Below are 23,691 nucleotides of genomic sequence, written 5' to 3'. Positions count from 1 at the left end.
TTATTGTGAATATCTGTAGAGTTGACCCGTCTCACAGATAAAGATTCGTGAGACCGTCTCACAACAGACCTACTTAAACTTGCGTGAGACAATCTCACGGATCGTATTTTGTGAGACAAATATCTTATTTGAGTCATCCATTAAAAATATTAATTTTTATGTTAAGAGTATTACTTTTTATTGTAAATATCGGTAGGGTTGACCCGTCTCACAGATAAAGATTCGTGAGACCGTCTCACAAGAGACCTACTCAAACTTGTGTGAGACAGTCTCACGAGTCGTATTTTGTGATATGGATCTCTTATTTGGGTCATCCATGAAAAAATATTACTTTTTATTGTGAATATCGATAGAGTTGACTCGTCTCAACAGATAAAAATTCGTAAAATCGTCTCACAATAGATCTGTCGTGGACAAATTTGGACAAATAATTATAATTTAGTATATAAAAAACAAGAAACAAAAACAGAGAACCCTAACAACTGTTCTCATATCCCGCAAAGTGGAAATAAATCAGGTACATACAAAACACCCATTTTCTGATACCAAAAAAGTATCTTCCATTCATGGCGACGCTTGGATTCACAAAGCTTTCTTCCGAGTTATCCGCGTCTCATTCTTCCTCCATTTCAATTGGGTTCCCCCCATTTCTTTCTAAAAATGCTCGTAATAATAATGTATCATTCTCATCTACGAATTCCCAGCGCATTTCCAGAAGACGACGTAATGGGGTTTACAGCTCGTTTGTACCGATGGACTCCGCTAAGATTAAGGTTGTTGGTGTCGGCGGCGGTGGAAATAATGCCGTCAATCGCATGATTGGCAGTGGCTTACAGGTCACTCTCCAATTTCCATTGTTCCTATATTTTTGTGAAATGGGTCTTGCTTGTTTATATTCAAATTTCGACCTTTGAACTTTTAAGTATTGGATTTGATGGGCACCTTCAGCGTGTGGGTGATTTTTTTTAATATGTGTTGAATGCGATAGCGCTGGAAGTAATATTTTCAGGGGATTAAGTATAAATCTATTGAGCTAGTGTTACAGTGATAAATAGGATTTTACTCGTAAACGTGCATTTGAGAACGTGAAATCTACCAACTTAAACCTTTAAAAAGTTTTCAGAGCACTAGGTTGAAATTGCCTTTTATGAAAGAAAGAAGGTGCTATGCTATATATGTAGGTGTTGCTTTCCCTCGTTTTAAGTAGTAGTAGGATTATTTTTAGAGCATTCCAATGCTGTGAGTCGTAGTTCGTTACCTCCTTTCACTTTATTAGATATGGCTTACTCTGATTTTGGCAAAGGTTGCAATCAGTATGTCACACAATCATAAGAATTTTATAGATGTAGTTCCTAGATTGACCTTGGAAGGGTCTAAAAAATAAGAAATCAAGAACAAAGCTTAAGGATAAATGAATTTAAGGCCACTTTTTAGCATATCCATTATTCTTCTAGAATTTACGATTTAGAGGGAAAGCCCAAGCTCCTGATTCTAATCAAAATATCATTAGTGTGAAGGAACAGTCTAGATTTTCATTAGCTGTCTATACGAAAAGCGTAATGAACTAATCGAACAGTGCAAAACAGGTATAGCCCCATTTGTTATTTTCTTCCAGTTCGATGCATGAAAGTGTAAATCCATCTTAATTTATGTTTCTCAGGAAAAGTCACTTTATTGTTGATCTAACTATTATCCATCATCATCATTCCAAGAATCAAAATGACGACTTTCCTTCTCTGACTTGTGGAAATTCTCTTTCAGATAATCTGCTTATCTATTGTTTCAGTTATCGGAAATAATTTTTCTCAGCTGTTTAATCTCAGGGAGTGGACTTCTATGCAATAAATACGGATGCTCAGGCACTATTACAATCTTCTGCTAAGAACCCTATTCAGATTGGAGAGCTTCTGACCCGTGGACTTGGTTTGTATCTCCATTTATAATTCTTTTAAATGAAGGGTTTGCTTAATATGACGTGTACTTCTCTCTTCTGGCTTGTCAAGCTAGATTTGGTAGCATTACTCCCTCAAATTGTTGAATGCATGTATCATATTGCTGTCCCTCCATGATAGTTCCTAAGGAAAAAAAGAGTAACTTAATTAACTGGATGCGACAGTAATCTCCCTCGTAAAGAAGAGATATACCGTATAATTAGAAATTTATTAGCTGGACTGATATTTAATACCCGAGTCTCATAATCCACAATAAAATATAGATTTATATTTTAAAATAACCAAGGTTTTCTGACAATAGTTTTAATTTGGAACACTTTCTGGGTTGCAGGAACTGGTGGCAACCCGCTTCTGGGGGAGGAGGCTGCTGAGGAATCAAAGGACGGTATTGCAAATGCTCTCAAAGGATCAGATATGGTGTTCATAACAGCAGGGATGGGTGGGGGTACTGGCTCTGGTGCTGCTCCTGTTGTTGCACAAATAGCAAAGGAAGCAGGGTATTTGACTGTTGGTGTTGTTACCTATCCGTTCAGCTTTGAGGGGCGCAAAAGATCTTTGCAGGCAGGTTTTATTTACATTCTATGTTATAACTAGAGTGTGAGCCTTTTATTTTACAAAACATTCGGACTAGGTGCTTCCTCATGAGTTGGACGGAGAATTGTGTTCTCGGTCTATGAAAACCATATGTTTGTAGGGTAAAAGGATGAGAATTTTCTGTGGACACATCATTAACTCGATAGTTTCTGCCGCATTCCTAGATTCGTGAATTTTTGTCAATACTTTCTCTTATTATGATTTCATTTGAGGATTATGCGCAATACTGCACTGGCTATGGGAATGTTTTTAATCTAATGAATCACAAACTTCCAATGTCTTGATGTTATTGCATTGTGATCTGCCATTGCTTCAGGCCCTTGAAGCAATTGAAAAGCTCCAGAAAAATGTGGATACACTTATAGTGATTCCAAATGATCGTTTGCTGGACATTGCCGATGAACAGACCCCACTTCAAGATGCTTTCCTACTGGCAGATGATGTGCTCCGCCAAGGGGTCCAAGGAATATCAGATATTATCACAGTGAGCTATCTTGTTTATCTACTGCACTTCGTCCACAAATTTTTGCTGTAACATGTTAACCTTAAATGGATTCTTGTCTTTTGCAGATACCTGGTTTGGTAAATGTGGATTTTGCAGATGTCAAGGCAGTCATGAAGGATTCAGGTACCGCTATGCTTGGAGTGGGTGTTTCCTCTAGCAAGAACCGTGCTGAGGAAGCAGCTGAACAAGCAACTTTGGCCCCCTTGATAGGCTCCTCTATCCAGTCCGCGACTGGAGTTGTATACAATATTACCGGAGGAAAGGATATAACCCTTCAAGAAGTGAATAGGGTGTCTCAGGTCTTATATTTTACCTTCACTCTTTTCTCCTGAATAAATAATTCATTATATTGTTTCCAGTCTTACCGGGAAGGAGCCATTACCCGATGAGAAACTAAAATGATGGTTCTCACCTAAAATTCTGGTCACACTCATTCTCACCATTCGATTCTAGGTTGTTACGAGTTTAGCCGACCCTTCGGCCAACATTATATTTGGCGCGGTTGTGGATGAACGATACAATGGAGAGATTCACGTCACTATAATTGCAACTGGTTTCACTCAGTCATTTCAGAAAACTCTTTTAACTGATCCAAGAGGAGCAAAACTAGCTGCTGATAAATCTACAGGGAGCCTTGAAACCCTGAAATCTCCGGTCACTTTCAAGACATCAACATCGCCTACCACTTCTCGAACCCCTGCTTCTACTTCTACAAGGAAGTTCCTCTTTTAGCAACCTCTTCTCTTAAATTTTATCTTGTTTTCCTCTCTTGTTATGCATTTGCAAGGTTTCAGGTTGCATTTTTGATGTAGTTTTACAATGCCTTGTATCTTGTGGTCAAGCGCGACTTCTTTGTGTTTTTGAATGTTTTCTTAGGGTTGGGTATATATTACATCTTTGAATCTTTGCAATTGTAAGTGAAAAAATTGCTGATCCACAAGCTTCCTTGACAAATTGGCCGCCAGGGATACTTATTTTTTTGCAAAAAATTGTACATTTGATTTCGTCTATTTGTGGAAGTAAGCCATTTTATATTTTAATTTTCCGAGAAACAGATTCAGAAGTATTTGGTTAACGTGTGGTTGTTTAATGATACAGTCTAATCACAAGTCCAAGAATGTTGTAAACACACACTTGACTTATGCAGAATTAACGAAAATGAGGCAAACATATAATACAAACTATTGAAATGAAGATTAAAAAGCGTAGATCCTCTAAACCAATACTGTGGTATTAATTTATTCTGCAACATATACTTCATGTGAGTTTCCCAGAATGAATATGTCAGCCACTTCCGGCGACCTAAAACTCACCTTCTTCAATTTCCCATTTCTACCTATGTGAAATGTAGAACTATTCTACTGCCCGTTTCCACCTTCTTTGGTCTTCATCGTCATCTTGACAGAAAAACTCTCCTCAGAGTCATGCAAAACTCTCTCTAGTTTGATTTCTGCATCAAAGGAGAGATGAACCCTTCTGTTTGAACTTTGTTTTAAGTGCATGCGAATGATCACCGCCGTGAACGCCATCCTCGTTGAAATCTGGTGATGAAAGATTCTAATCTCCCAAAGTTAACACTTTTATTATAGGTGAAGTTATTGTTACTCGCCAGCTCCTGCTTAATTTCCAGTCTCCAAAAATTCCTTGGATTCAAGAATTTCCCCACTTTTAGTCCACATTCAGGATCTGCTTCTTTCTTGGTTGGTGATCTATTAGTACCACTCCCGATACCGCAGAAACACTAAAAACCATTGCTACTTCTGTTTTCCGACTAAGGAATCTTAAAACACATGAAATATTCAATCCACTAGGGTGATCAATGTGATATTTGTGGTTTGTGAGTGTTGTTTATATATGTGTGTGTGTGTGAAATTTAAGGGTTCTTGAAGGGGCGAATCTTCATAGGATGATATTTTTATTTTAGTTCTTAGCAATGAATATGCAGATGAGTGTGAAATGAACTAGAACAAGTTGAACATTCACCGTAGCACTTTTCCTTTTCTTGTTCTACGTACCTATGAATCCAAAAGAAGTTGTCACAACTAGAATTCATTTTGGCTGTTTTCGATCATTCTGTACAAGGATGTTTTGTGGATCTTGCGGACTTTATCCAATAACACCATGGCTTGCAGAAAGACAATTTTTTTTTGTTTGGTCTTTGATTTATTTTTATTTTATCTATGATTTATTTATTCTTGGATTAAGAAAAGTAGTGATAATTTTCCTGGAGTTGTATAAAACTTGAACAACTCATTCTATGGAACGAAAAAATCTAACAAAGTTACAAAGTTGCTAAACCTTAGACGATGAAATTGTTTTATCCTTAGTATATTGATATCCACATACTTATATCAAGAATCTTTTTAGTATAAAATTTTTTGGTCTTTCATATTTGCTTAGGTTACTTCACCATAATACTATCTTGATACCCAAATTTTATGATATTTAATGAGGACTTTAGGGACGATTTAATGTATTTTTAATGGCCAAAATGACAGTATTAGAAAATCGATTTTTTTATAGGCTAGGAATACCATGTTCTATCTCAAGAAACTAATCCGAGTTACTTTAAGAAGTGTAGGTGTGCTTCTTTGTTGGAAGGAAAAGGTTGAAGATCAAAATACGGTATTAGCTATATATAAAAAATGTGAGTAAAGCGGCAAGGTTGACTGCTTTAACCATTAGTTGCGTATGGTCCAGATATTATGCTCGGATCATTGGTGGAAATGAGGCGTAAAATTGATGGTAATGATGGCTGCTTGCATATATGATAGGTCAACATGTTTGGCTTAATGACAACGGGGAAGATGGATGAGCTCTAAATTCTTAGAAAATCTCTTAATAAAACAACACAGATATCCTTCCTATCCGTATGATTGAAAGACATCGGAACGCCAGTTGGCTGTCGCTCTCCAAATTCAGATTATTAGGAATTGAAGCTCGATTGCTGAGCATACATTGTGGGTGTCGATGTATGCTGTCTGTGCGTGCACAAGACCATAGCACAAGTTAAGAGTATGAATGGGTAAAGGATTATAATTACAGATATCGACTCTGCAGGCTCAAAATTTCCATTACTGTGAAATGCATTATACTGAGACACGTTTTGATTGTAATAAAAAAATCTCCAAGGATAAAACTATGGTTTATGTTCATTCCTTAGCATTAGAAATGATGCATGCTTAAGCTTACCCCAACACAACATACTGTCAGTTCGTTCATTTTCTTGTACACCAGTGTGTTTCCCACAACTCCGATCCTTTTTCAGCCTATTCATTGTTCACTGCCACAGTTACACCAACTTCTGCAGGCCTTATAACTCGATCATGTAGCATGTATCCAGCCTGCATCAAGAGTAAAATAAGTGAGAAAGGTGCTCGTGAGACTTGGTGCTTACAGTTAAAAATGCCAAAACAACTGATAAATTAAAATTATAACACATATATAACAGCAACGTAAAGGTCAACAAATAAAAGTAAAATTGATCACATGAAATCCAGTTAATACTCATACGAAGTGGTGCCAAATTATTTTGTTCGATAGTTTGCGAGACGCTTACGAGCTTTAGCATTTTATTAAGATATATCCGTGAGTTTTAATATTTTATTAATAAAATTAAATATTCATAAAAAAATTTAGTCTTAATTTCACGAATATGTTCGAATTATGTTCAAATAATTCGAGCCGAAATCAAACTCTAGCATTAAAGTTTTCAAACTTCGAATCGAACTCGTCCACAAATATACCTCATTTGAGTCGAATTCAAGCCTTAAAATTTCCTTCACATTCGACTCGATTTGTTTCGCTTACAAGTACACCCCTAGTAAAGACAAAGTAAAAAGCATCACCTAACGTTTAGTTCAAATACCTTAAGAACAACTGCGACATGGCCCGCTGGCTTTGAGGCATCTGGTACTTGGAATACGGCACTATGTCTGTTTGGGTCGAATTCTTCATTTACTGGGTCGTATTTCTCTAGTCCAAACTTTTTAAATACCTGGAAATGGCAAAATCCAAGTGTGTCAAGTTCAAATCTTCATCTAAAGTTTGAATGCCAGTCAATATCACGGGCCGACCGGAGTTTATTGACTTCCCAAATAGCAAAAATTTTCCAAGGTATAATGAAATTTAAATGGATGATCAATATTTACCCAGTACATCCACCAATCAATATCATGCAAAGCGATTTCAACAGACAGTGCTAGCCAATGGTTCATAGTTCATAATTTCAGACCTATTACAAATCACCTTCAGCATCCAACCATCTTCCACCAATTCATTTTCTGGCTCTAACAAGAATCATTCTAACCATGTACAATAAAACTAATTTAACGAAGTACCACAGACTGATGCTAATTTATAAACTCTTAACTAATGCATTCGATGGTAAGTGGCAACAAATAGAATTTAGTCAAAGAATGAGGTAGAATATTTTTAGCCAACAAAAATAACCCCCAAAAAAAATACCTCTGTTAATTGTTTCTCGGTCATTTCAACACCATCGAGGAGTATCTTAAGTTGTTGAACAGCACCAGTTGTATCTGTGGATGCATCAATTTTCGTATAACTCTCTTTAGCAGCAGAAGAAGCCCTCCCCAAATTATCCGCCACATCCAACAGACTCTTAGCAAAATTCTGCAGAATAGGGGTATCATAAATAAGTTCCCAAGTGGTGCGGCAGAAGGGTTGTTCAAAGAAACAAGAAAAAAACTCAACTCAATTTAGAGAAAATATTATGAAATTGAAGTATAATGCTGAATGAATTGTTTTCACAAATAATAGACCTATACATAGGGATCTAATCCACCTAAAAGACCTTATATAGGGTTCTAATCCATCTAAAAGACTTATCTAGGGTTCTAATCCAACTAAAATAAAGAAACAATTAATATAGAGGAATCCTTATACCAAATATAAAAAATCCTAAAACCAAAAATAGGATAACATTAAAATAGGAAATAAAAAATATGGAAACTCTTGAACTTGTGCTGCATCACAAAGAAACAATCGGGAATCACATGTGGGGCCCTCCAACAATACGTCTAAATTTAAAATACAAATCCACTAGCCTGAATAGCAAATTTCTTTGCATTTTCTGCCTCACGTTTGGTACGATCCTTTACATTTTCCATCTCTGCAAAAGTCCTCAGAACCTTATCCTTCATTTTCTCAAGTTCTTCCTGCTTTGTAACCAGAAGTCGTTCCTTCTCCACAAGGATTTTCATAAGATCATCTCTTGAAAGGTCATTCTCCAAATCTGAATCAGAATAAAAAAATGCAATTTGTTTAGTACCTCCTTCTCTTCACATATCAAGCAAGTCAGAGCTAAGATTAGGAGGAAGAACCTGATTCAGTTTTCTCAGCGGAAACTGATACATCTGAATGATCAGGAACATCACCTCTTTCTGTCTTATTTTCCATTTCGCTCCCAGATCGAGCAGTCTCCTCGTTTACTTGTGGTGATGAAGATGACGAAAATCCGAACCATTGGAAGGCGGATGAATTTAGAGCTGAATGATGTAGCAATGATATGCGACCGCGTCCCACCTACAACGGAAGAAGAGTGTCCTTATTACTATCAGCTTCACAATGCATTAATAATGCACAGATAACATAGAAAAGCAAGTCCAGAAAGCAAGGCAAAACACATTGCATGGAAATCATTCAAGAATAAGCCTAAGACATCCACACAATTCGTGAAAGGATTAGCCATAGACGTAGAGAAGGCCATAGATAATTTGCAACGTACATAAACGAATCTGCAATATTTTGAAGCAGATTTTAGACTAAAGTTCAAATTAGTTGAGTAAAGGAGCCTCACTCATGAGAGAATTACAATATATACAGTTTAAAAGGGAACAAAACACGGAAAGAATATGACTGCTTAACGGTATGGACATATTTCTAGTTATAGATTTACTAAACAGAGGGATTCCTGAAAGACTGAGAACAGGTTGAAATCTATCACCGGAATTATGTTATTATTCCCTCTAAACAATGGGGTCCATGTCTGAAACCCTAACTCATAGTGATTGCAACTCTTGGCAAGAAACAATCTTTGTAAGAGCCTTGACGAGCTAATAACTGGATAAACGTTAAAGATCGTAATACACCACTTTCTACTTTATCTATGATAGAATGGAAGTTTACAGCAATGTGTTTCATGAGTAAAAGGATGTTGGGATCTGAACATGGATAATCAGTACCGACATGGAAGTAAATGGCAATGGGTTTTCATGAGTAACTGGAAGTTGTGATCTGCACGTGGATAATCAGTACCAACATGGCAACATGGTCGTGACATATAACCAGGAAGAGTGAACAATTGAATTCAAGTTCGGGTAACAATCGTTGGAGCCAAATAGTTTCAGTGATTGTGGAGACCAAGGTAGTCAATTAAAATAGAGCACCTCAACACCTAGAAGTTCTCCTTAGTTCATTGGAACTCCAAGAGATCCTAGGACAATACCATAAGCACCAGTAAAGGTGCAATTGTCGGTGTTTCTGACCAGTCTGCATCAGAAATGGAGAGAACGGGAGACGGGAGACCAATCCCAAAGAAGTAGGCTGTGCTCACGTGTCTCACATAGGTATTGAAGTAAATGTTGATGGCAGATCGATATTCAGTTGTCGAACATTGAAGGAGACGAGAACGTGTCGACAAAGAGAATACACAGGCTGATTTTCCTTTATAACAGATAGAAACTTAGCATCATGAAGCATAGGACCCTCATTTGGAAACAATGGTGTATGGATGTCATTAGCATAAGCATTCCCGTTCTTTCAGAAGATCTGGAATGTGCTTTCATTGAGATATCAAAATTTTATTGGTAGGTTTGCTGTTTGCATGCAAAGATAACAGGAAAGTTCGCCATCTCTGATATCCTTGATGGACAGCAGAAAGTTTAGAAATGAAGTCTTCAAGAAGAGTTGAATTCTTACCTGAAAAGGCGAAATCATCCACATACGATATAGACACAAGTTCAAGTGATTGTTTTGAGCAACCAGAAGATCCGTCAAAATTTATATTGAAGTGAAAAGAAATTCTCTGAGTTTTGAATCCATAAATAATTGCATGATAAACCATTGACAGAGGAACAAAAAATGTTGAGTATATAATTGCTTAACGTCATAGCTCAGTAACAAATATGAAACATCCTACAAAATAATGGCATAAATACAGACAAGTGAACGGAAGGACATCCTAAACATTATTCAAGACAGCTTCGACATAACAGCTGACAAATTTTTCTTAATATGACGAACTCTTTTATAAGACCAAGACTACAGGGTATAGAGAGACTTGGTGATTGAAGATATATACAATAGACAATAATGAAACTCAAAGCATAGAGAAAGAACAACAGAATGCGTTAAATTACGACCAAATATATACAAGCGAAATGATCCCTCAAGCACAAGGCACGAAGTACCAAACTTTACAGAAATCTTGTGGAAACTAAAAAAAAAAAGGTAAATTCATAAGAAATCGAGTAGTCAGAGGAAAAAAGCAATCTGTATCAGCGGAAAGCGCAATCGTTAATAAAAAAGAAGCACCTCATCATGGGGATAGAGCAGGTTAGAAAAAGAAGAAACGCAATGCGTATCCTGACGCCCGTATAGGGGCCGCGGGTGGCGGGACTGGGCCAGCACAGCCCTCGAAAATCTGGTCGTTATTCTGCTCATCGACATGATTTTCTCAATCTGAGATTTTAGATTGGAAAGTAGAGGAAGTGTGCAAGGGTTTAAGGGGGGATGAGACCTCGCCTGTGCAGCTTGAGGAGAAAGAAAGAAAATGAATTTGAGTTTTTATTTTATTTTATTTTATTTTATATATTATTTTTCAAAATTATTGAAACAAAAACGAAAAACAATATAACAAAAACTTGTGTGAGATGGTCTCACATGTCGTATTTTGTAAGACGGATCTCTTATTTAGGTCATCCATTAAAAATTATTAATTTTTATGCTAAGAGTATTACTTTTTATTGTAAATATCGGTAGGGTTTATCCGTCTCACAAATAAAGATTCGTGAGACCGTCTCACAAAAGATCTACTCAAATATTAATATTCTGACAACTATTTCTCGAATTTGAATAGCTTATATTCTTGTTGCAATAGTATCTTTATTCCTATTGGATTATATAATCTATTTATTTCGAGTTTAATATAAAAGTTTTAATTTTTTTTAAAAAAATTAAATAAGTTCAGTTTTTTGAAGTGTTTTTATTTTAAAAAATAGAAGTTTCGACATTTGGATAAATATTGAAAAACCCTTTTGATTTTTATTTTTAAAAAGAAGTAAAACATAAACACAAAAGCCAGAAATTCTAATTTCTAAAAATCAGTTACATTGTTATTTTTAAAAAAATAATCATTTTAATCAAACAATATACTTCTAAGGAAAAAAATTTTTTTAAAAAAAAAAAAATTTAGTCGCTTGGTTTCTCCAAACAGATTCTATTGTGACATTTTTACTTGTCAAATTTGGTGTGACTTTTTGACATCAAACTAAATTTACATATATAGTCTTCATAGTATCATTTTATTGATTTTATTTCCTGAAATTATATTTTGAATAATTTATTATTTTAAATTTTTTTATAGATATAAAAAAAAATTATACAACAGAAACAAGTACTAGTTTTAAGTTATATAGCTTTAAATTCCCAACAATATAGTTAAATATGTGTTCATTCTGTCAAACCTAAAATTTTTCTGTAATCTCTGATTCACGCAAAAATATCTATGCACTATCTGGGCTCACAATTTTTTTTGGATAATATTTGGTACAAAACATTGAAAGAGTTTGTTATGAAATATCATATAAATATCATATATTTATATCAATACTTACTGCACTTGTTTGTGTGCTCAAATATCATATATTAGTACCCTATCTGAAAGAGTTTGTTATGAAATATCATATAAATATCATATATTTATATCAATACTTACTGCACTTGTTTGTGTGCTCAAATATCATATATTAGTACCCTATCTGAAAGGGTTTATACTGAAATATCATATATTAGTATCATATATTTAATGTTTTATATCGATTTTCATCCGAAAAAATGTTTTATTAATAACAAAATTCGTTATAAATGTTTCAGCATTCAAAAATCATATTTTAGTGTCATATCTGAAATATTTAGTACAAAATTATCATATATTAATAACAAATTTTGAATATTTTATACCGAATTTTAATCTGAAGATGACGTGTCATTAATATCAAAATTTGTTATACATGTTTGGGTACTCAAAAATCATATATTAATGTCAGATTTAAAACATTTAGTTCTGAAAAATTATGTATTTTGTTTCATATTTTCAATATTTTGTACTTAATTTCATCCGAAAAATACATGTGAGCCCAAAAATGCAGAAACATTTTATGGGTTAGTCAAGGAATGAAAAAAAATAAGTCTGACATGGACTGAACACTCATTTAACTATTGGGACGAGATTTGTTGATCATGACCTCGATTGTGACGGATTTTAAATGCCACCAAGATAAATGTCTTTCGAAATGAAATCAATCCATGGGTTTTTTTAGGAGATGTATATTACAAGTAGTCTCGATCGAGACTTCGTCTTACACTTGAAATCTTAGTATGGAATTGATACAAGTTATTGGCATTAGATCAATTATTTAAATTGAATTGACAAGAGTCAAGAATTCTCCCGGCAGACGAAGGTGCTTGGTACGGGCTGAGCTCAATTGGCACTTGCAACTTCTGGATTCATCCCTGACTCTCGCATAACTTGGCTGCTCACCTCGTATTAAACTCCAGGTCTGACTTGCAAGTCAAAAATATCTTTTGTCTCCAAAATAAGGTGATTTTAAATTGCATCTTTTGCTCTCTTTTTTTGTATTAGTTTTAGTAAACAAGGAAAAAAACAAAACAGGATAAAAACCAATCTCTTAAATAACAACAATATATAAGATAAAGAACGTAAATAATTCGGAAATATTACAGCAGCACAAATTTCAAAGACGTAGATGTGTTGCCAACTTCTGATGTTGCATTCATAATTTAAAAGATCTGGTGGCGAAAAAAGTACAATATATTAATTTCTGGACTTCTTCAAATTCTTATTCCAAGTCGTCTCAAACAACAAAATTTGGTTCAACATAAAATACAGATGACAATGTACACACTGATAAGTATATACATATAATACTCCACCATTCATCGCACTGCAAAATAGTCGCTTCTCTAATCATAAGGGTTGCGGAAGTTCTTCAAAAGATCGGGGATATCATATCCAAGCATCTCGTCCACAGATTGTATCATTTTCGGTTTCAACTTCTCGAACTTGTCTAGACTATAGCCGCTCAAAACATCTCTAAAGTGTTCGACATTAGGGAAATCCCCGGGTGGAAGATGATGTTCCCTTTGGAGCTGAAATTTTTGACAGGTGGACAATAAGCCAATATTCGTGCTCCTTGAATTTAACATGCAGAGAGAGAAAAGAATATGAACCTTAGCAAATTCATCTGACAGATTATCAATGAGTCTCTGTTGTGTCTTGGCTTTGCCCATCATCGCAGGCATTTCTTTTCTCAGATGACTGATAATGTAAGCATGTATCTTAGCAGCCCTGGCGCGTTTTACAAATTCGTTTATCTGCACAAAATTTAAAATAAAAAACATCTGCATATCTTGCACCATGAATCCATACAGAATGCAAAAAAGTGGCACATAAAAACAAATTGAATTCAGAAGATGGTATCAGACTCACACGTCGATCACAAGCCTTCTTTGGTATGTTTTTTAAGTCTGTCAGAAGGTCATCCTGTTCTTTTTCGAAAAGAACTTTGCCAATTGGACCAGCAACAGACTCATTTATAGGCTTGTCATTGAATGAACTAGAAAGACATGAAGAAATGAGCTACACAAAATCAGGGGATTGTAAAAATAAAAGCGACCCACCACATAGCCAATCCAAATTTTAAAATTTTAATTTTCCCTCCATGCAGAACCATAGTTGTCAAAGGCGCGCCTCAGGCGCTAGGCGGAGCTTCAGCGCCTTATGGGCAACCAGGCGACGGTGCATGGGTGGGCGAGCGCCTTTAGCGCCTTGAAGCCGCCTTTCTCCGGGCGATAGGCGTTCCAGGCGTTGCGCCTTTTTTTCAGAACCATGATCGCATCGCATAAGCAGGTTTCTCCTTTATTTTTTAATGACCCAAAGCCCAACTAAATAAGCCCATAACTAATTTCAGCCCACAAGTAATTTATTTTTAAAAAAAGCCTAGTTTTGCTTTGCATGTCGATACGTATTCTCATTTCTCCCTGCCGATTGAAGCTTCTGCCGCACACCATTCTCCCCTGCCATTTCTGCGCACACCATTCTCCCCTGCCTGTTGAAGATTGAAGCTTTATTTATTTAGTTTTTCATATAGTTCATTTTTATTAATAGTTGATTTTTAGTAGAACATAAATATATAATACATTCTCTCTATATTATCGCCTCGTGGCTAGGCGATCGCCTTTTGTCGCCTAGGCGTTCGGGCGCTAGGCAGTGGCTCGTCGCCTTGACGTCGCCTAGCGCCTTGACAACTATGTGCAGAACTTCTACCTCCACCACGGAGCAAATGTTAGCCCCTTCTCTTCCAAATCCTTCACAGGCCGAGATTTTTTAATCACGTGCGAAAAAATGAATATTGGATCATACTACATGAGCCCAAATACATTTCAGGTATTATAAATCAGTACATAAATACAAAAGCAAGAGAACTCACCCAATATAAACGCGCATAACCTCAGGAGTATTCAGAACTTTCCCAAGGGACCACATCAAAGCTCCATATACCCGCATAAGCTGCAATTAGAAGGCAAGGAGAATCAAGTCATCGTGGAGTGCAAATTATTTATTACATCACTTAAATGACGAATGAAAAATTGCTATCATAAAAAATTCTTCACAAATTCATACTTGCTGAGTATCAACTTGGTCAGCCTTGTTCAAAACCACACGTATTTTGTCATCATGACCTCTTAAAGATCCAATGACTCTTTTAAATTCATCGCTTATATCAAGTTTGTGAGGATCGAACAAAAGCAGGATTAGATCGCACTTTGCAGCAAACCAAGATGTTACACCAGTAAAGTCGTAGCTTCTCTGAGTCCGTTGCTTTTCTCCTGATAAAACTCCTGGAGTGTCCACAAATGTAATGTGCTCCAGAAGCTTTTAACATTCAAACAAATCATTAAACAAAAGGCACAAACACTTTTCTCCTTTATTTGGAAACTTTTGCAGTGAAGTTTGTAACTCACAGAATGAGGCATTTGTGAACACTCAAACTTCGACAAAAATGCTGTTCCAAAAGTTGTCAGGCCGCTGAACGGCATATCAGCTTGAACAGCAACTGTGTTGCCCGGAATACTTCTCTCATCAGGTCCGTTCTATATGTGAATAGTGGTGCTGGTAAACACTAAAACACCCGGGTTCTACTAAGCAACAATGTTCCAAACGAAGAACAATAATAACTATGAACTAAAATAATAGTGGTGCTAATAAACACTAAAACACCCAGGTTCTACTAAGCAACAATGTTTCAAACGAAGAACAATAATAACTATGAACTAAAATAACCATGCAAAGACTAAAAAAATTTGGAGCATCAAGTTAAGCTGGCAAATACAAACCAGTGAGCCAAGTGAATAATACATAATGAGTGAGTGCCAACTAATGTCAGATAGAACATATTAAACATATATCTATGTAAAGAAGACAAGGTAAAAACTTACCATGACAACAACAAATCTGTCAGTTGTGGGCTCAGGCCCAATGTGAGCTCCTGTGAAAAGAAATAAAATAAATGAAAGCAATTTCGAGTAATTAAAAAAATTGAGATGAATGACATACCAAGGGAGTTGTTAAATTACCTGGATAGCTAGTTCTAAGCAAATGTTTTATAAATGTTGTTTTCCCTGTCGAGTACTGGCCCAGAAGCATCACCATCGGTTTAGCATCAAAGTCACTATTTGTCTTCCAACATACAACACAACATCAGAAGAGTCAGTATCAGTCGATCGTAAATACCCTCTTGTCACGAGCTAAATAATCACCATCGTCCAAAAAGAAATTAATTGGATATAGAAGCCATTTCTTATCACACAACTGGAAATGTAAGATGGCATATTTTACCAGTAAGGGAGAAACAAAATCATTAAACTGATAAGTGACTTCCAGGGGCTTCAGCTTCTGAACATAGAGCTTCTTCAAGCCATCAATTATTGAAGTGACAGCACTCAAAGATACCTAACACCACCAGGAGGGAAGCAAGCATAATCAACAACCAAAAGAAATATATTAATAATAGAAGAAATAAAACCTATATCTTGCTTGCTCAAAAAAAAGGAAAATCATATGTCTTGCAATACCAAAATATCAACTACTTTAGATTTTATACCACCACTCAATAATCTTTAACTCATAGCCCATAACTTGAATTAGTTCAGACTTTAGACATTTAAAGAAAATGCTGCGCATAAATAACAAGTATAAAGCTTGGGATATAAATACCTTATTCCCCCTTCCCATGCAATAGTCAAAAAAGCGCAACACGACATAGAAATAATAGGAGCTGTAATGTGGAAAAAAGCTCATCCAGATGCTTAATTATTGAAATATCAGGAAGGTAACAAGAATTGACAAACAAAAGGATGGATTGCATAGAAGGATTACAACATGATGAAAAATAATTTGCGGAGACTGACAAAATAAACAGAAGGTTTTGGGTACACACAAAATTTGGAGTTACCTTCTTTGCAGATTTTGAAGACGAAAACCAACTAGCTGATGGTGAAGACTGCACTGCAGGAATACCTGAATAGTTGCAAGCTTAGTCTCAAAAGTATAACTACCTAACTTCTCTTCAACAATTAATATATCAATCATCTTCTTACCATTCTGTTCAGGTTCACTTTTACGAGGACGCTTAATTGTCTGCATAAAAAATAAGCATATTCTCCAATCGTATATATATGCTACTGAAAGTTGAAACCGCAAGTAAATAGAGAAAAATTGTTGCTAACTTACAGTGATGGCTTCATCCAGACCCACCATGGCTGGAGGATGCAAGTTATCAAAGTCAACTGCAGGTTATTAGCTTGTTACAATCTCTTAAAAGGCATACACAACAAGAAATGTTATAGAAATTAAAGTCATTATCAAATCACCACTCAAAAAGAAAAAAGCATCTTATTTATTGGGGCTTGCCTTCAGCGTTTATAATATCACTGGAGAGAGTATGCCCAGCTTGTGCCAACGAGACTAACTGCAAATTCAAAAATAAAGAGAGTGAACAACATTTGATTCGCCACGATTTCCGAGTAACAGGCAAGAAAAAAATCAGAACCTGCATGGCTGTAACAAATTCTTTAAATCCAAGAAAGCCTTGCCTTTTTGAATCAGCAATCGCCCACACCTAATCATAAAAATCATAAACATATATGAAACCAGTTCAATCCAGTTCTCAAGAACCACAATTGGACAAATATTTGTATGTGATAAACTAATCATTCTAATTTGGGTGCGTCAAGTTGCCAATCACAACGGTAGACTATCTTCCAGGAAAAAACCAATCTTTTCTTAAGTTATCCTCAGAACACAATTTATTTCAAGGAAAAAAAGGCAGAGTGAAATTTAGATGAGGGAAAAGCAGATTAATCTATTGGCACATTATAATAATTGTAAAACAAGAATCAGAACATAATAATAATAACAGCAATAAAACGACAAAAAGGGGGGGAAATCGAACACAACCAGCTTAAGATCTTGACGAGACAAATTGGACATGGAAAAGAACTTGGTAGCATCGCCTCCCGTTAGACGCCCATCTCCATCTGATCACAACATAAAAATGTCTCTCATTTCATCCGAAATGAGCTGGAAATATCGAATTCAAAATCGAAACTGGTACCTGAATCAGCGAAAGAAAACCATTGTTGGTATATATTCTGGTGCTCCTTGGAACACCGTGTAATCGGAGCAGAATCGATCTCCATACTAGAATGCGAATCAATGCTCAAAACCCTCGGAAAATGAGCGGCTCCGGGTTCTCTTTCAAATTATACTTGCGTCACTCCAGGGGGCCAACGGGGCATGTACAAATCTTTCCCTTTTGTTTGGAAATTAGCAACGCGGCAATTTTGCTGTCGCCGTCTGCCAAAACGATGTCGTTTTCACACGACGATGTCTATTTTCATTGAAGTTCGAATTTATCCTATTGATTAACCTCACATCACACAAATGGTGAATTTAAGGGGTGTTTATCGATTGGTTTAGTTCGATTTTCGATTTTTTATTTCGGTTTCACGGATATGTAATCTGATATCTGAACTATTTTTCTGCGGGTCGATTCGGTTTTCTACCGAAATGGTTCGGTTATTTCAGATTTGATACAATTATTTAATTCATTATTCACTAATATCATCTCAAAAAATATATGATAAAAATAAAATTGTTAATTTAATAAAATTTCGATTTTCTCGGTCGGTTCGGCTTTTGACATGTATAATCCAAAAATCGAACCAAATGAATTTCGGTTTTAACATTTATATCCGAATTATAAAATTCGGTTTTCGGTTCGATTCAGTGTTGGGTTTTTTCGATTTTATCCAAAGTTTGAACACCCATAGTGAATCATATTAAACATTGAAACGTGTCTTTAATTTTTATATGACAATAGAATCCGTCTGTTGAAATCACTGTCTAAATCGGTTCATGTTGTATAAATCTTCGGGTTAAATAATAATTTATAAAACACTTTAGTCAAATAAAACCATACAAGATGACGATGATAAGTAGAATTGAACTCCTCTCAATCGTTCACGTATTACATTAACTCAAACACACCGTTAAATGCAAACGTGTCTTTATTTTATGAGGATTAAAAGTATAAATTACAATTAGGAAATTCAGAATGCAGAATGACGATTTAAAAAAAAATCAAGAAAGACAAAGCAAAGAACTGAAAAAGGCATCCCTGATCCAACACCACGCATATTACATTCTTGATCACTCTTCAAATAAGTAAGATTACAGCAAATGAGAAGGAAAACAAAAGTTGAAAAGAATAAAAAACCAATCTCCCCTTGGATTAATTTCAATCTTCTACTCAATCATTCCTTTACCTATGTTATTTCTGTATTGTACAATGACATGCCTTTCCCTCTGGGATCACAACCAGGCAGTAGATTTCACGAACAAATTGAACAAACTGATCGTCAACCAATCTCTGAGTTAATGTTCAACGCACAGTCTTTCAAGAAATGCCGACGGTTTTTCCAAGCAGCCAGAGTACCAAGGATAACTCTATCCCAAATATGGTGTGAAGCGAAGTTCTGTCCAGCATGAACCCGTATACTGTAATTCCAGCTCCATTGTTCTCGAAGTATGTTACTGTGTGGGAAAAATCAATTGTTATCTTCATGTCACATTTTCAGCGCCATATTTATATCAAAACTAGAAAGTATTTTTGAGCAAAGAAGACGCAAGAACGGATCCTATGATGGCAAAACTCACCAAGAGCTTGTCTTTTCTGAAAGGAGATTGTGCTGTACGCATATGATGGAATGAATTTAGTGTTGTCCAGTTCATCTTCTTCATCACCAACGTCATCAAAATCAGACGATCCTTCAGAACTTGCTGTGAATATTTGTTCATCAGCATCCCGAGCAACTGGAGTCTCGTTTTCAGCGGTCTCAAATGAGTCAATGGTAGCACACACATGCCACTTTGATGCAAGGCACGTCACGGATTGTGCCTTATGAGTAATTCTGGTTGCACTTCGTAATAAAATCATGAGCCCCGCTAGAAGGCTAACCGAGCAAAGCTGTGCACAAATGCAAAAGTTCAATAAAAGCCATTTATTGAAGGAAAAATATTAGATGATTCAAGCTTTATACTCAAAAATAGTTTAACAGATGGTGATTCATACTGCTAGTTCTCCAGATTTGAAAATGTTGACGGCTGCACCAGGCCGCAAAGTAATGAGAAGAGAGGCGAATTGACTGGCGGTGATAAATATCAATGCCCACAGTATGAACACCCGGTACCGATGGCTTATGATCCTTAAATATCTTCTAATTCTAAGGTGTTCTCTCAGAACTGATTCGACATCCGAATCTGACTGAAAGACCTCAGCGAAATCTTGGAGACGGAGAATTTGCAGGTAGCAGATCAAACGGAAGAGAATGCAGATGAGGAAAAACACTACGGTTCGGTAAAACCACGAGCACAATTCAAGGATACAAGCAACAGTGTTGCTCACAATAACATGGCCCAAGAATGGAATACGTGTTCCACCCGAACTGAACCACCATATCTTATATACGCTCTCGGCAGCAAAACAGGGAAGCACAAAGAAAAATAAGAGCTTCAATGATCTCTGCATATGAAGAGATGGTTGTACGAAATTAGGAAACAAATGCTTTGAGATCCAAGGCACATAGTTCATGCAAAATCTTTGTTATGATAACTTAACGATAAAATGAATCACCACGGGTAATCCAGTCGAACATTAAAGACAATAAACATGAATCGCGATCTCTTCTCCCTAACATACAAAAAACCACAAATAATGAAGAATCTGGGAAATGATTCGACCGACTTACATTAAACTGTTGGGTATAACCCCGCCTAACCGTCTCGCTCTCATCGCATAGCTTATCGAAGAACAGAAATCTCCTGAGCCCATACTTGCTCACGAACCTCGTCAAACAAAGGTACGAGAGGGAAGCGACGCCACTGAGGGATAGCTGCGCCACGGCGTCGTACGGCCTGCTGTGGCGGCTGTCGCAATCGCTGCAGGCCAGGACGAAATGCGATAGGACGGGAACCAGGATGGCGAACACCAAGAAGACGAGCCACGACAGGCACGCGGTCCACGGGTTGGAATGGTCGACGCACAGCCATCTCAGCCAGGTCCTGAAGCCGTGCAGCTCGTCCTGCGCGTGCGACGCGCATCGCACGAAAGCCCTGTTCTTGTTACCATCGATCAATGCCGCTCTTCCTTCCTCCATTTTACTCGACCCCTTTTTTGTTCGGCGTTTCTCGGGTGCGATCGAAATCTGTTTCTTGGTTCGATCGAAGGGCTATAATAATCTATATGGGGAAGTCAGACAAACTCCTACGAAATCCAAGATTCCTGTGATGGGTTCGAACTGGGAGTGCTTGCTTGGGTTAGTTGGCGAGAAGCCAATGGGAGAGTGTCAAGTGTAGGGGATGGATATCAATTGAATCCGATTCCTTGCTTATTAATACGAGCACTGCCTGCTTTTATCGGGAATTTTCTTCACTTTTCATATATATTTAATTTCATATTTTTTACTCATATTGTATCTAACCAAACAATAAAACGCAAAAATTTTGTCAGACGATATCACATATCAATTCTATGAAATGAATTTTCATCCAACTTAATTCGTGAAAAAGATTATTTTTTGGCTAAAAAGATTACTTTTCACTACAAGTGAAAATCATTTTGACTCGACTTAGAAAATAAATATGTGATATCGTCTCATAAGATACTTACTCAAAATAAAAATCGACTAAACGGGAATTTCAATTAATATCCATCCCCACAATTGATACTCAAAATAAAGATAGATCTGGTCGTAAACCATAAACTACATCCACCATCCAATTAGTTTGAAAATTGAGAAATCGTTTAATTTGAAGTTTCTATTGATTTCCAAATTTTGGGATGTGCAAGGCCTACATCCCAGGAGAAATTAATGCCCTATCTAGAGTAAACAATCTCCACTCGACGAATAATTAATCGTGATTGATCTTTTGGATTTGCTACGTGTTTGTAAGATAAAAGTTTTTTTGTTGTTATTGTATACATATATTTGAGATTTTTAAAGTATTGGAATAATGATATCGATCTATATTTTGCATCCATCATTTCAGAGGACAAGTTTATAACATGAGGGTTTTCTGAGTTTGATTTACTTGATTATTGTGTTAACACGAAGCTGAGTAGATCTCTTGTGAGATGATCTCACGAATTTTTATCTGTGAGACTGGTCAACCCTACCGATATTCACAATAAAAAAATAATATTCTTAGCGTAAAAAGTAATATTTTTTCATGGATAACCCAAATAAGAGATATGTCTCATAAAATACGACTCGTGAGATCGTCTCACGCAAGTTTTTGCACATGATATTTACCCGTCACACATTAAAAATAATAGTGAGTTCCATCTGTGAGTTGAATGGGCACAGTATGGGACATGTCACTGGTTAGGATTGACTAAATATTGTCCCAAAACATATCATTTTCCGTGCCAAATTTAAGGGAGCCATACCTTCTGTACCAAGGAAATTGACCGTTTCGCTTCTGAAAAGGTTTCCATAAGATTGAAATGCATAATTTAAGGGAGTCATTACTTTAGTACTAATATATAATTACCGATTGCTTCAGCGTATATATTAAACATTGGTATTAATGATATAATTTTTTTTCGAACGAAATTTGGTACAAAACATTGGAAATATGATATTAACATATGTTATTTGAGTACCAATTATTTTAGATCTGATACTGATATATCATTTTTGAGTACTCAAATATGTATAGAAAATGTTGATATTGATAAATATATTGTACTAAAATATTATCTTTTGTATCAGTTAAAAGCAATTGATACTCAAATATTATCTATCGACTATCAGCACCATATCATTAATTTTTTGTACCGATTTTCATACGTGAAATATATGTGAGCTCGATGAGTGCATAAACATATTTGTTGTGGAGTAGGGAATAAAACTCATATATATATTTTTCAAAATATGGACTGAATATGAAGTTAATTTTTTTTAAAAAAAAAAAAATAAATTAAATTCACCCTCGAGCCAAACTAAAATGAAGTGAATTTAACACGTCTTTTAATTTTATTATTATATTTTTTTCAAAAAGACATTTAAAACTAGTACCATGAATCAGTAAACAGGACAACACATTACCCCGCCGAGCATGTAAAAGAAGAAGCACTTTCAGGAGGAGTTTCAGGAGTTCACGCTATTACATATATTAAACTAAGTTTCATACCATGTTCGATTAGTGAATATATTATTCGCGGCAAAGTATTTTTATTTTATTATATATTATTTTCGTCACTATTGTTGCTTTGCAAATGAATGATAGTTTTGTACAATTGGCTTGCGAATAATAAAGATACTTTCTGAGTGATGAACCAAGCTAACAAATCCTACTAAACGAGTGGGATCAGGTGTAAATCAACCGAATCGATGCTAGGACGAAAGAATGAATCAGGTGTAAATGAACCTATCGTATTTAGTGAGACGGATCTCTTATTTAGGTCATCTAAGAAAAATTATTAATTTTTATGCTAAGAGTATTACTTTTTATTGTGAATATCGGTAAGGTTGACCCGTCTCACAGATAAAGATTCGTGAGACCGTCTCACAAGAGACCTACTCAACTAGAATAACCTAAAAATTTAGCTTGCGGTTCGATTCAAAAGATTAAAACATATTCATAAACTGTCCAAATGTTAGAGATCGATTTGAATTCGATAATTTTGAATACCAAAGAAATATTAGAACAATTTTTATATTTAAAAATAAAATAAAGAAAAACTTTTATTT

At 35.8% G+C, this 23,691-nt stretch overlaps 4 protein-coding genes across 4 annotated transcripts; 1 reads left to right on the top strand and 3 right to left on the bottom strand.

The window, feature by feature from the left end:
• Positions 1–480: 480 nt before the first annotated feature.
• Positions 481–4,091, top strand: LOC142522969 (cell division protein FtsZ homolog 1, chloroplastic-like). The gene is made up of 6 exons (XM_075626586.1): positions 481–836; positions 1,824–1,923; positions 2,284–2,513; positions 2,863–3,030; positions 3,117–3,350; positions 3,505–4,091. The coding sequence occupies exons 1-6, from the start codon at positions 567–569 to the stop codon at positions 3,781–3,783; spliced, it is 1,281 nt and encodes a 426-aa protein (XP_075482701.1). The 5' UTR covers positions 481–566; the 3' UTR covers positions 3,784–4,091.
• Positions 4,092–6,090: 1,999 nt separating this feature from the next.
• Positions 6,091–10,836, bottom strand: LOC142523111 (grpE protein homolog 2, mitochondrial-like). Its single transcript, XM_075626757.1, has 6 exons — positions 10,609–10,836; positions 8,397–8,598; positions 8,121–8,308; positions 7,519–7,686; positions 6,920–7,048; positions 6,091–6,395 (listed from the first exon to the last, which is right to left on the bottom strand). The coding sequence occupies exons 1-6, from the start codon at positions 10,741–10,743 to the stop codon at positions 6,321–6,323; spliced, it is 897 nt and encodes a 298-aa protein (XP_075482872.1). The 5' UTR covers positions 10,744–10,836; the 3' UTR covers positions 6,091–6,320.
• A 2,272-nt stretch (positions 10,837–13,108) lies between these two features.
• LOC142522528 (EH domain-containing protein 1-like) lies at positions 13,109–18,313 on the bottom strand. Its single transcript, XM_075625973.1, has 16 exons — positions 17,991–18,313; positions 17,834–17,913; positions 17,427–17,495; positions 17,288–17,345; positions 17,108–17,163; positions 16,975–17,014; positions 16,830–16,894; positions 16,214–16,327; positions 15,952–16,054; positions 15,814–15,863; positions 15,340–15,468; positions 14,999–15,250; positions 14,805–14,884; positions 13,805–13,931; positions 13,546–13,689; positions 13,109–13,464 (listed from the first exon to the last, which is right to left on the bottom strand). The coding sequence occupies exons 1-16, from the start codon at positions 18,073–18,075 to the stop codon at positions 13,279–13,281; spliced, it is 1,638 nt and encodes a 545-aa protein (XP_075482088.1). The 5' UTR covers positions 18,076–18,313; the 3' UTR covers positions 13,109–13,278.
• A 724-nt stretch (positions 18,314–19,037) lies between these two features.
• Positions 19,038–21,314, bottom strand: LOC142523067 (uncharacterized). The gene is made up of 4 exons (XM_075626705.1): positions 20,686–21,314; positions 20,010–20,459; positions 19,595–19,904; positions 19,038–19,471 (listed from the first exon to the last, which is right to left on the bottom strand). The coding sequence occupies exons 1-4, from the start codon at positions 21,091–21,093 to the stop codon at positions 19,335–19,337; spliced, it is 1,305 nt and encodes a 434-aa protein (XP_075482820.1). The 5' UTR covers positions 21,094–21,314; the 3' UTR covers positions 19,038–19,334.
• Between the last annotated feature and the right edge of the window lie 2,377 nt (positions 21,315–23,691).

The sequence above is a fragment of the Primulina tabacum genome, chromosome 13 (genome assembly GCF_025594145.1).
Source record: "Primulina tabacum isolate GXHZ01 chromosome 13, ASM2559414v2, whole genome shotgun sequence".
NCBI lineage: Eukaryota > Viridiplantae > Streptophyta > Magnoliopsida > Lamiales > Gesneriaceae > Primulina > Primulina tabacum.
The sequence above is the reverse complement of the archived record's forward strand: the minus strand, read 5'-3'. Positions and strand labels throughout refer to the sequence as shown.

What these genes read in the sequence shown, in the direction of transcription:
- LOC142522528 (XM_075625973.1), bottom strand. Translation starts at nt 18,075, where the DNA reads ATGGAGATCGATTCTGCTCCGATTACACGGTGTTCCAAGGAGCACCAG. An exon ending in ATTTTGTTTCTCCCTTACTG is followed by an intron (nt 16,055 to 16,213) that starts GTAAAATATGCC and finishes GTATGTTGGAAG; the next exon opens with ACAAATAGTGACTTTGATGC. An exon ending in GCTTAGAACTAGCTATCCAG is followed by an intron (nt 15,864 to 15,951) that starts GTAATTTAACAA and finishes TTCTTTTCACAG; the next exon opens with GAGCTCACATTGGGCCTGAG.
- LOC142523111 (XM_075626757.1), bottom strand. Translation starts at nt 10,743, where the DNA reads ATGTCGATGAGCAGAATAACGACCAGATTTTCGAGGGCTGTGCTGGCC. An exon ending in TGCTCTATCCCCATGATGAG is followed by an intron (nt 8,599 to 10,608) that starts GTGCTTCTTTTT and finishes CTTCCGTTGTAG; the next exon opens with GTGGGACGCGGTCGCATATC. An exon ending in CAAAGAAATTTGCTATTCAG is followed by an intron (nt 7,687 to 8,120) that starts GCTAGTGGATTT and finishes CCTATTCTGCAG; the next exon opens with AATTTTGCTAAGAGTCTGTT.
- LOC142522969 (XM_075626586.1), top strand. Translation starts at nt 567, where the DNA reads ATGGCGACGCTTGGATTCACAAAGCTTTCTTCCGAGTTATCCGCGTCT. An exon ending in GCTTCTGACCCGTGGACTTG is followed by an intron (nt 1,924 to 2,283) that starts GTTTGTATCTCC and finishes TCTGGGTTGCAG; the next exon opens with GAACTGGTGGCAACCCGCTT. An exon ending in AAGTGAATAGGGTGTCTCAG is followed by an intron (nt 3,351 to 3,504) that starts GTCTTATATTTT and finishes ATTCGATTCTAG; the next exon opens with GTTGTTACGAGTTTAGCCGA.
- LOC142523067 (XM_075626705.1), bottom strand. Translation starts at nt 21,093, where the DNA reads ATGGAGGAAGGAAGAGCGGCATTGATCGATGGTAACAAGAACAGGGCT. An exon ending in GTTATACCCAACAGTTTAAT is followed by an intron (nt 20,460 to 20,685) that starts GTAAGTCGGTCG and finishes CTTCATATGCAG; the next exon opens with AGATCATTGAAGCTCTTATT. An exon ending in TCAAATCTGGAGAACTAGCA is followed by an intron (nt 19,905 to 20,009) that starts GTATGAATCACC and finishes ATTTGTGCACAG; the next exon opens with CTTTGCTCGGTTAGCCTTCT.